The sequence below is a fragment of the Mesitornis unicolor genome, unplaced genomic scaffold, assembly GCF_000695765.1.
Source record: "Mesitornis unicolor isolate BGI_N332 unplaced genomic scaffold, ASM69576v1 scaffold50632, whole genome shotgun sequence".
NCBI lineage: Eukaryota > Metazoa > Chordata > Aves > Mesitornithiformes > Mesitornithidae > Mesitornis > Mesitornis unicolor.
In genome coordinates this window covers 1,921-13,850 of record NW_010170826.1, presented here as the reverse complement: position 1 = coordinate 13,850, position 11,930 = coordinate 1,921, and the positions used below count along the sequence as shown (strand labels likewise).

The 11,930-nt window shown below is 43.2% G+C and overlaps 1 protein-coding gene across 1 annotated transcript; it reads left to right on the top strand.

Annotated features, from left to right (window-relative positions):
• The first annotated feature begins 4,858 nt into the window (after nt 1-4,858).
• RND3 (Rho family GTPase 3) lies at nt 4,859-11,545 on the top strand. The gene is made up of 4 exons (XM_010179808.1): nt 4,859-4,901; nt 6,954-7,063; nt 8,267-8,401; nt 11,294-11,545. The coding sequence occupies exons 1-4, from the start codon at nt 4,859-4,861 to the stop codon at nt 11,543-11,545; spliced, it is 540 nt and encodes a 179-aa protein (XP_010178110.1).
• The last annotated feature ends 385 nt before the right edge of the window (nt 11,546-11,930 follow it).

The following is an 11,930-nucleotide window of genomic DNA, read 5'->3' as shown; positions in this document are numbered from 1 at the left end:
GTTTGTTTTTTTTTTTTTTTTAGAAAAATCTGAGGTATACTTTAGTGATGTACTTGACTTTTGGGGAGGATAAAGCTCCATGAGGCGATTCGTCAGCATTGCGCTGACGGGGGGTGGGGGAGGCAGGCAGGGCAGGGGAATGTGTCCTCACCTGCCCGGCTTCTCTCCGACGAGCTCCAGGGCTGCCTTTGCGCCTCCGCTGCTGTGCCGCCCTGCTTTACCTTGTAGAAGGGCAAAGAGGTGGTTATGTATGCTAAACATGGTAAATTACATCAGCTTGCATTTGAGTTCCTCTTGGCCTCCTTAATGTCTGTTCGGTTGTTTTACAAAATACAGTGCTTTTCTGCTTGCTTTTGGGGAAGCTTTAAAGCCTAGGGAGGTGGGCATCTCTGGCCTTCTGAGAGGGTGCAGAGGGAACCATCCTTTCTTAGATACCATGAGCAGCGCTGAGGGTCCTCATTGCTCTTCCAGTTGTACCTTCAGTGGCTTGGTCAAAAACACTGGCTCGTGTGCCTCAAAGGTTGAGGTTCTTGGTGCTTGGCTGTCTTAGACCTCATGTTAGGTCAGGAACACATCTGGATGCTGCTGTTACTGATAATTAAACCAAGCTTGCTGCCAGGGTGGTGAGGATGCACCCCTGAACTTGCCACCTCAGTGCTGGAGAGGAGTGTGGACAGCCAGTGAGTCACTGCCACCCAATATGGTTGGGCTTGATGATCTTAAAGATCTTTTCCACCAAATGCTTCTAATATTTGAGCTGCTCAGTATCTCAGCACATGAGGAGAGGCAGTTGGGTGCATGACACCATGAGCCATTAATGCAGGCGTGGATCAACATTAGCTCTGCAGAAGTGATGGGGGAAAAAAAAGCTGGAGGAACTTGGCAGAGTATGCAAGCCCTTTCTTCGTTAGGCAGGTTGTATAGATAATTTTTCAACGTTGACTGTGGACTCAGCAGTTCATTCTAAATATGGAAGCAGTCCCTTTACCAGAAATGAAAATGTTAATCTTCTTTCTTTTTTTTTAAAAAAAGGAGTTTGGGCGGTGATTTGGCTTTCCTCTTGCTGTTGAGGAAATGATTCCAAATTCTTGCAACACGATTACTGGGAAAAGGCAGCCTCTGTGCCCACAACCAGTATCAGCATAGCTCTGGACTGAATTTTTTTCTTCATCTTATGCCAAGTAGGACTTGCAGACTTCTAGAGTGTGTCTGGTTTGAGCTTGCATCCTGATTATTGAGCTGGCTGTAACAAACTGTGGAGTAAGGGGTTATTGCAAATGAATAGTTAGTGAAGTTATTGTGGAAAATTTTATCTTTAGCTATTAAAATACAACACGTTTGCAGGTTAAGCAGTTTGAGATGGGAAGGTTTGGAATCTGTATGTCAAAGGCTGGAGACACCCACGTAATGAAGTATTCTGTAGCACTTCAAAAGACGAAAAGCAGTGGAAGAAACACCTGCCAGCCTTCGCGTGTGTGTGTCATCCTCGCAAGCCTGCCCTGAAATCAGAAAATTTGACTGAGGCAGAAGCTAAAGATCAAGTGGGTCGTTTGTCTGCAGCCTGAAAGCGAAGAGGAAATGTTGGGATGATCCAGTGCTTGGTCTGATGAAGTGTTACTGAGCAGGGGATCCTCTGCCTGTGGGGCGCTGCGGATGAAGGGTTGTGGGAAGAAACACTACTCAAACCCATTAACCCCCAAACCCATTAACCTGATTCGAAATCCCATCCCCAGATAAGAGACATCAGAAGATAAGATAGTGTTTTAGCACTGCTTTAAAGTCTTGGTAATCTATTTTTTACAAGTCTTTGGCCTGGTCCTCTGCTGAATTAGAATACATGTCTTCATGACATTTTTAAAGCAGGGCTAGATCTAGTTAACTTTAAAATAAGTCTGATTAACTGCCAAATACTAATGGAAAATAATGTCCGTTGCAACTTGAGGGAGGTAAGGGCTCGAGCTATTTGAGGTATTTCAGTATCTCTTGGGGGGAAGGATGCTATTTAGCTGACTTTGATTGCAGTATCCTGCAGCTACTTTCAAGGTGACTTGATCAGTATTTAGTATCCATCTTTTACTGTTTTCTGGCTGGGAGCATGCAACAGGCTGCTGTGCAAATTAGTCCCTAACTTGAGTTAAAGTAAATGTCAGGTTTTGCATCAAACCCCAGGATGCTGCTACTTTGAGTGGGGTTTTTTTTTTGCTCCCTGAGAAAATGAGAAAAGCTGTAGGCATGGGTTAAAATAATCTTGTGTTAGAGTGAGGACAGGCCCTGCTGTTGTGGTTTTTGGTTTACAATCCTTTCTATAATAATGTGTTTTTTGCTAAAGGACTCCTTAAGTACAAAACGTAGAGAGTCATGCAATTGATAGAACACTTCAAAGCTAGCTGGAAATTCATTTGGAAGTTTTTTTGTTTTGGGTATGCCTATAGAAATATGGGACAAAACAGCCTTACAAGTAAGAGTGGAACGGGAAGATTCATTATTCAAATATTTTCTGGTACTGTCTAGTTCTGCGAGTCATTATGAGGATTTAAATTAGCCACAGCGTTAAGGAAAGCACTTGCCAACTTGAATTTCAATTGCTTTTTGGATTACCAACCCTCTCTTCAAAGCAGGAATGTCTGGTTGCAATCTAACTACACCATAAATTATTCTGCTCTGTGGTAATGTGTGGCAGCCTTGAGCTGCTTGGGAGCTGTGTGCTCATTTTGCTAGGGAGACTATTTGAAATTTCTTCAGGTGAAAGCTTCATCTTGTAGTTTCACGGACACTGTGTAGAGTAATTCTATATTAGATGTATTTATCTACCATAGGCATTGTCATTACTGAGTTTTTGGCTTCTTCCATTAGAAGTGACTGCTTTGATATTTATATTTCTTGCTGTACAACAGCAGCTGTGGTATAGAAATCACATACCATTAATTAGGTATACATACCCGTGTCTCCCTAAAACATATTCTAGTTTGGTTTTTTTTATTGGTTGAGCTGTGGAAACTGTACTGGATACTCCAGTAAAATAATTCTCAACAGGGCCAGAAATACTTAGGCATTGCAGAGGATTAGCATATAATTAAATCCAGAAGGGCCTTGGATCTTTATTTCGAGTTAGCTTTGCTGTGTTTTGAATGTGTACAATGTGTTCAGTGTCCGTATAGAAACATTTTCCCCAAGTTCAAGTTACAATTTCCCCAAGTTCTCTGGTAGTAAGCATTGCAAAGGAAATGTCAAATTTCTGCCTTTGCCATCTAGTTTGCTTGCAAGTTGGCTGCGTTGAGCCATGTGAGTTATTTTCATGGCAGAGTAACAGTAAGTAATCTTTATAGGTTTGGTTTTTTCCCATTTAGAGAGGAAATAATTAGACTTGGTAACTGGGAATGCCAAGTCACCTACGTTTTCTGTTTGAGGAGCTGTCAATATTGTGATGTACACGTGCTTGGAGATGACACATTCTGTCAGATTCAGTATCCAAAAATCACCTGCATTTTGTCCCAAACAGCCAGGATGACTTTGGAAAGGGGAAAAACCATCAGCAATGAGTCAAGCTACTTGGAGCAGCCACCGTGGTATTTGATGTGTTTTCTGTGGAGCTGATAATTAGTGAGCCCAAGGCTTTGGGAGTGAGAATGCTGCTGCTCAACTCCTGTTCTTTCAGTTGACTGGAGTCCAAAAGGCTACAAAGACGGATGCCTGATGGCTGCTTGGTGGTGTGGGTAAATAATAAAGTCCTGGCTGTTACTCAGGGCAAGGGGAGGCTGAACAGGAGCTGCTCGGGTTCAGCTCCAGAGGTGGGACCTGAAGCCCTGTTTGTCTGCAAGACCCAAAGCCACCACCACCACCAAACAGGGCTCCAGCTCTCTGTTTTAGCAGCTTAGAGTAGTATTAATCCAACAAAACTATTAAATAGGCTTTAACTTATTTAAGATAACATATAAATCTAAGCTTTGGTTATCTTCTGTTGACCAAAGCCCGACCATGCTGCTGGTGAGGGGTTTTATTTCAGTTGAAAAGCTGAGCCAGTGTTGTACTTTGCATGAAACATAAGGTTTGAAAAGTACCCCTTCCTTAATGCTCAAATTGGTTTGGCTTAAATTATTTAAGATGCCAAACAGATTAAAAAAGGAGGAATGCAGCTGGATTATGCTTCCACCATAAAGATGAACTATGAATTATAAGCAATTCCTTGATAAAACAAAAATTATCCATGCTGTCCTTGACAAAAATGTTTTTATTTGTAGGAACAGAATCGCAAGCACAAATAGGCTTTTATTTTAATACTTTCTTTCACAAATACCATAGCTGCAGCTCTCTGCATTCTCCTTCTGTTTTCTAGGGTTGGCATGGCTTCAAATCTGCAGACTTAACTTGAGAGGGGGGAAAAAAAAGAGCGAGCAGCCTCGCTGGGCTGTGCTGGAGTTGTCTGTTCAGACTTGAGGCTCATTCCTGAGATTCCTGGCTTCTGAGGGTTTCTCTGGGCGAAGGGAAGAAATGCCCGGGTTGAATGGGGATTGAATAGGCTCGCACAGCGAGGGCCGCAGCCCCTCTTTATTTGCGCAGGAATAAAGGTTCAGTGATTGCTGCTGAATGGGACCAGGAAATTTCCTTTGTTGGTGCTGCAGCCCTGAGCGGTTGAAATGGTTCCCCCGAAGAAAAGGAGGTGTCAAATATTCCTCCCAGCTTGCACCCGCACAGAAGGGCTGCCCAGAAAAAAAGCACACTTCTTCTAGCTCAGCATCTTTAATGTGAGAGCTTCAGAAGGGGAAAAAAAAACCCACCTAAACCCCTTCAAAACAAACAGGACTCTGAGGGCTGGAGGTGGTGACTGTATGTATACATAAATACGTGCTGGTGGACATATATGGTGTGGTGTATCCCTTCAAGACTGGTGAGTGAGGAGATAGGTATGTGTCTGAGGAATTAGTTTCTGGGTGAGGCTTTTTTGAGGCTCCTTTCTAGCCAAGCAATAATGAGCTCCAATCCTGCCCTTACTTGCTAGAGCTATGCAGAGCAATGTGCTAGCCAGGCTGTGGCTCTCACTAGCCCTGCAGGCTGGCAACTGGGCTGTGCTTTGCCTCCTTGGATGCTGCAGGTGGCTACTTAATGGCACAGTACTCTGCAGTTCATTTATCCGGGACAAATAACTTAGCCTTGGGATAAATAACTCAGCCCCAGGGCTCTGGGATAAATAACTTAGCCCTGGGGCTTCAGGATAAATAACTCAGCCCATAGGCTCTGGGATAAATAACTCAGCCCTCGGGCTTCAGGAGGTAATAGCGGTGCTGGAGATAGCTGGGGAATAATTATTAGGAGAAAATACTTCTTGATTAACTAGCTTTAATGAACAGTTAACGACAGGTCAGCGCAGATTTCTCTCTAACATGTCATTTACCGCTGAAGACAGCTAAGTGTTTCTTTTTGAAGGGTGGTTTTTGACAGCTGCCTCTGTTAGATTGACATCGTTTATGAAGATAAGCGTTTGAATAAAATAGTGGCGTTCAACAAATTACCTTCTGCTACCTAGTTTGGTAAAGCTTCGCTCCCCATGTGTTACTCCTCATTGCAAAAACAACATTCCTGGGATTCTTGACTCTTTCCTTCCAGCTGAAGTCATCTGCCATGCGTCCGTGCTGTTCCCTGCTCTGCTTCGTGCCTGTCAGTTAAAAACTTGAGGAATTCCTCTAATCCCCTTCGTAGTCTCTCTCAGCCTCCCAGACCTTACAGCCAATTAGTTCTAGATAGTTGGGAAATTGGTGATATAATTAGCTGATAACCCCAAAACTCTTGAAAGCTGTGTTCTTGCTGCATATGTTCTGTGCTGTATTTTAGTTTCATGAGAGGGAAAAAGACAGAAGTTGGACTATATGACTATAAGAAACCACGTTCTGAGTTGCAGGCGTGCATTTTAAAGCCCAAACCCTTATCCTGTTGGGCCACTTAACTGTTTAAGTACCCTTTTAAATCAGAAATGCATTTTCCTCAGTAAGTGAGGCTTAAGGTAGAATTAAGACCAAACCAAAGGGAACTTCCTAGGAAAAAAAGGAAGATTTTTCTTATTATTTTCCCCCCAAACCTGTTACCAGATTCACCAGATGATAAAAATGAGATTTCTGACTCTGGAGATGGGTTTATAACTCTGCACATTGTTACAGTTCTTTAAAAAAAACCCAGCATATCCTTTAGCACTGGACTTAAAACAGGCACAAAGTGCAATATCAGACCTGTTTGTTCCACCAGATTACCAGGTTAGCTTTGATCTCATTGATAAAAAGTCGTTTTATGGGCTAAACAAACATTTATTGCAAGCATATATTGGCTTACAGATCGGTGAGGCTTTATTGACCCATAACTTGTGTGCCTGCTGATAGAACTGGGATTCTCTCCTGCTGGAGCACTGCAACAAATAAATGCCTTCATTTCAAGCAAGAGTTTATGCTAAAAATTGCCATTATCCATGACAGCTAAAGATGCTTCTTGCACTTATGTTGTTTAAATTACATTTTAGAAGGAGCAAAATGGATTTATTTCAAAAATCTCTATTTTTTTGTTTTAAATGAAAGCACAACTGTGCCAAATCTGCTTTGAAAAGAAGCCTTTTGGGGGTTAAGGATTTGTTCTCAAAGTCAAATCCCTGCAGGTTAATGCTGGGACTTAAACTTGGGCTGACCCCATTTCCCTTTCCTTGTTACTGAGGGCACCACAAGCTTTTTTTTGGGGAGAGAGGAACCGCTGGGGTGCCATCACTCCTAATTACTTGGGGAAGCTCTGGCTTTTAGAGGTGAGAAACAACAGGGAAGGGGGGAAATGAACTGCAAGAAGTGTTTTGGGAATGCATCACTGCTAAGAAAAGATGGGTGCTGTTAAGGAGCTTCACTGGAAGCCTTTCTAACCAAGCCTGAATGACTCTGGAAAGTGAGAAATACAAACTAATAAAAATGCTGTTTGCTTCCCTGCAGGGTCTCCTTATTACGACAACGTCCGCCCGCTCTCCTATCCAGATTCAGATGCTGTCCTGATTTGCTTTGACATCAGTCGGCCAGAAACCCTTGACAGTGTGCTAAAAAAGGCAAGTGTTGGAGCAACATTTGGGTCCAGAGCTGTTCGAGTGGCTCATCTGTAAACCTCTGAAGAGTGGGGCTGCTTCCTACACTGGAAACTGCAGTTTGTTTCTTTTAATAGAGAAATCACAGGGCTGCAGAGCTCGAATTTGAGATCATTTGTTTGAAAGGGCCGAATGTGAATTGAAAACAAAGAGGCCTTAATGGGCACTTAGGGGTGAAGTAAATTCTCATTCCTCAGCCCTTAGACAGCAGCGAATTTAGGGTGGTGTGAGGTGCAGGGCTGGGTGCAGCAAGAGATTGTCTCTCACGTTATAGTCACATAACAGGATTGAGAAACTTTGCCGTGTTGCAGAGATGGTTAAAACGTTCCTGCCAAGTGTTTGGGCTTTTGCCATGGCTTTACATCATTTCTCAGCCTGGAGTCAGAAGGAGCCGGTGACAAACGCGTCTGGAAGCCACCAGAAGACCTAGCAGTGGCGTCAAAATGCAATCCTGCCCCAAACTTCAGAGCTTTTCCACAAGCTCAGTGACCTGAGATTCAGCACCAGGCTTTCCCTGAGTTAAAACACTGAGTTTTGATAATCGAGCTCTGTGTTTGCGATGTAGCCCTGCTCCTCTCTGTGGTCACTGGGCATGACTCAAGCGTTGTCTTTGAGGCTTAGTGACCTGAAGTTCCTTCTTTCTGTAGTTGGGGCCAGTGATTCTTGTGTCACTAGGAATAAAGTGGTGTACAAGGCTCTGAATAGCCTACAGAAAATACTTAAAGACTCTTCTCTCAGCTCCTAACTGTGCCAGCAAGCGTCCAGAAGTGTCTTTTCTATCCCTGATAGTGTTGGTTAATATACCATTGCTTAATTCTAGAAAATTTTTTAACGTGCTTTTAAACCCCATTTTTTGTTGGCTTTAAACAGTTTTTGTTTGTTTGTGAGGAGTCACAGATCTGCAAACCATTACTCATGTAGGAAAACAAGCTCTTGATTAGTAAGTCAGTGGAATTAATGACTGTGTGAGATGGTAACATTTCATCCTTGACCAGAGTTTGCTGGAACTAATGCCTTTAGAAATGTGCTTGAAGGTAGATGCGACCCTTACGTAAGGGTATTTCCACATGAAGTTTAATAAGCCGTGACATTTCATCTTGTATGTCTTGCCTCTTTGGATTTAAACCTCCAACTGCTCGTGTGTAATAACAACCTGAACTTTTACAGTGGAAAGGGGAGATCCAGGAGTTTTGTCCCAACACCAAAATGCTGTTGGTTGGCTGCAAGTCGGACCTGCGCACGGATGTAAGCACGCTGGTGGAGCTTTCCAACCACAGGCAGACGCCCGTGTCCTATGATCAGGTACGTGCTGTCATTGGACTTAGGGGTGGAGGATGAGACTCTTCACTGTTACATTTTTTTTTTAGCCATATTTGTGAACAGTTTCTCCCCCCATTGACATAAGCCCATTCTAGAAGTCAAATGCCACACTCTAATAGATGCTGGAGGTGAGTTTGAAGACTTAAAGGTAAAGGCAAAGCCTGTCCACAAACTGGATGCAGCAGAAAATCCTGCAGCCCCACAGCATGTGCTTTAAGCATCATAGGATTGTAGCCTTATTGATTGCACAGAGCTCTTTTAGTGAATTGAAAGTAAACTTACTGCTTTTCTAGGTCTACAGAGGCCAGAACAGTAACTGAGATGTGACACTTCCTGATAAATTCATTTACTGATAAATTAGTAACATTTTTTGTTAATATTTGAATCTCATCCATTTGACCTTAGCACCATGACATGCATTGCATATAAATTATAATATATGTAATATATTCTATATAATTATTATATAGTATATAGTTATTATAATGGTATTCTATATAAGGGTTTTATATTGCATATAAACTCCTTAAAAATCCCATTTCCTGAAAACAACTTTTGTGAAAACTCCTTGTAGCTCCCTCTGAAGGTGTCAGCAAATCCAGAAAGCATCTCAATTCTTAACAGCAGTTAAGAAGGGAGAAGTTTGGAGCCAGGCATCAGGAGATAGAGAAACTGAGGTGAAAGGGAAAGAAATGAGGCCATGGGAGAGCAGGGAAAACTGGGCTGTAGGGTGAACTTCCCTTCATTACTCACTTGTGCGTATCATACGTTGCAGCTGAATCACAGTGGTGGTTTGAGATACACCCTGCAGGGTGTTAGAGTGAGAATGGCACCTTCAGGAGGAACTTCAGAGCATATATCCTGTGCTATCAAACGGTTTGTTATGTTTTATTCACAGTGCCATGTTTTCCAAGCCGATAGCTCCTAGTATATCATTACTAATAATGCAGCCTCCTACAGCATGGTTAAATTTAAAAATGCAGAGACATCATGAGTTATCTTGATTAAAATACAGCACGGAGTGGTGTTCTGTGATGGCTTATGCTGGTTGTGGCGTTTTTCTACACTTCACTCAGTAAACATCCCTCCATCTCAGATAATTTCAGATGAAACTAAATGCCAGTTTTTTAACTTAGTGTAAAACATATCAGAAGCATCCTTAAATCCAGCTTGGTTACAAACTACCACTGCTGCGTGTGGATATATCCATGTTCAGCCATGGAGCTGTGATTTTTCTTTGAATATTACACTTAGAAGGAAATACTCTCTGCCACTTATTACATACACAAGTTAATATATTCCATTTTTTTTGAGTACTTTGGTAAAATCACTGAGTCTCGCTGGTTTCCGTAGACAGTGATTTAAAAATCTGCTGCTGGATGGGTTTGTCCCCTCAATTTGAAGATTGACATCTCTTGTGTCACAGCTTGTACCCCTCAGGAACAGGAGTCAGCTGAAGACCAAGGGCTAAGCCAGGAGCTGTTACTGGGCAGCCAAAGGGAAAACTACATGTTCAGGGAAGCCAGTACTTCAGGAAATTCCCATTAATAATAATAATAATAATAATAATAATCCATACTCTAAGCAAAAGCTTAGACTAAGCAATGGTCGTATCCCTTGTGATTGCCAAATCCCTGTGTCATGATGCTCCCCTGTGCTAGTTTGAGGACAGAGTCCTCCAGGGTCAAGATGCACAGCCTATTTTTAAATTCCTGTGCCAAATCAACGAGAGATCAAAGATCTTAAGGGTATTTTCCCTATTCTTAACTTCATAAGGAGGCATTGGGAGGATAAAGCCAGTTTGGTGCCCCTTTTTCTCCAGTGTGTGAGTTTGCTTCCAGCCAGTGACACCTGAGCAAACATTTGGGAGGCTCTAAGGTATAGACTGGGTGAGTAAGAGTGGAGATATTTAACTGTGGGGAGGGCTCGTCCTCCAAACTAATGCTCCTGTATCAGCCACTCCTGCTTAAAACTGATAAGGAGAGGGCTGCATCACAGCAGTGTAAATAGTGGGTCTGGATAGGTTGGTGCCATCGGGCTGGCACCCGAGCAAAGAGGAGGGACTTGTGCCCGTGTCTCATATGTGAGGAGTGGCACATTGAGGATGTGGTTGGATTTTGTAGTTTACTAGAAGGACTCATCCCTCTGATGTAAAATTCTGTTGATCAAGGCCGTTTTTTCACATGGTTTTGTATTGCCTTCCAGTAGCAAAGGCCACAACAGGACACCAAGGTGGTGTCATCTGCTGGAGCCACGTGGAGCCGTGGCACAGACACCCCTGCTTTGACTCCTAACACACTGAAAATCAAAGAAGAAGGGCTCATATAACCACAAATGTCCTTTTCCTCTTACTTTTGCCTGTTCCCTAGCCATGAAACGATACAACTATTCTCGACCCAGAAACCCACAGCACATTTCCCTGTGAACTTTGCTCCTTTCCTGGAGATGTAACGCAGGGTCTGCTCCAGGTCAGGGCTTAAAGCACTCAGAATACATTTTCTCTTTGGAAATAAGCTTAAATCTGGAAGCTGCCGGGTCCAGCGAGCACATGGATCATGGATCCAAGGTGTAAGGGTGAAATTGCTAAATAGGTCCTACCAATGCTCTTCTGGCTTTCTGCGGTTGTTTGCAGGTCAGCGGGCTTATCTTCTCTCTCCCAGTTTGTATTTCTCAGCATAGGAGATGATGTTTGGAGCCTTGTTTAACGCGTCTTGGAACCAAAGCTCGTGTTTGTTTTGCGAAATTAGCTGCTGGCTGGAGCTTGAGCTTTGGTTTTCGCAAAGCGTTGTGTACGGCAAACAGCGCTGAGAAGTAATCGTATGGTTTGCAAACTTGGGTTTGATGGCATCTTCTCTTCCCCCCCCCCCCCCTTAGGGTGCAAATATGGCCAAGCAGATTGGAGCGGCGACATATATCGAATGCTCAGCCTTACAGTCGGAAAACAGCGTCAGAGACATTTTTCACGTCGCCACCTTGGCGTGCGTGAACAAGACGAATAAAAACGTGAAGCGGAACAAATCGCAGCGGGCGACAAAGCGAATTTCCCACATGCCGGGCAGGCCGGAACTGTCCACAGTGGCGACGGACTTGCGAAAGGACAAAGCAAAGAGTTGCACGGTGATGTGAAGGACCTTGGGGTTTTCCTGGAGAAAAGGAGGTTCAAAAGAGCATCCGGGAGGGGTGGAGGCTCAAAGTCCACAGCCACATGGTAATTTAATGAGTGCTTTAATGGAGACTCTTCGCCTGTCGTGTGAGACTGTGCTTAGGAACTGAGCAGCGAGAAGAAATGGCTCTGAAGGAGGTGGCTTCAGGAAGTGATCCCTTGAAGAAAATGCCAAAAAAAAAAAAATCTTTAAAAATAAGGGAAAATGAATGCGCTGAGAGAAGCGAGGGTGAATGGGAAAATAACACTGCAAAGGAGAGATGTCACGGACAGTGCTTGTTTCTTTTCTTAACGCTCTGCTCCTGGATGCTACCACTTTGATTTCATTAAAATAATACTTTAATGATT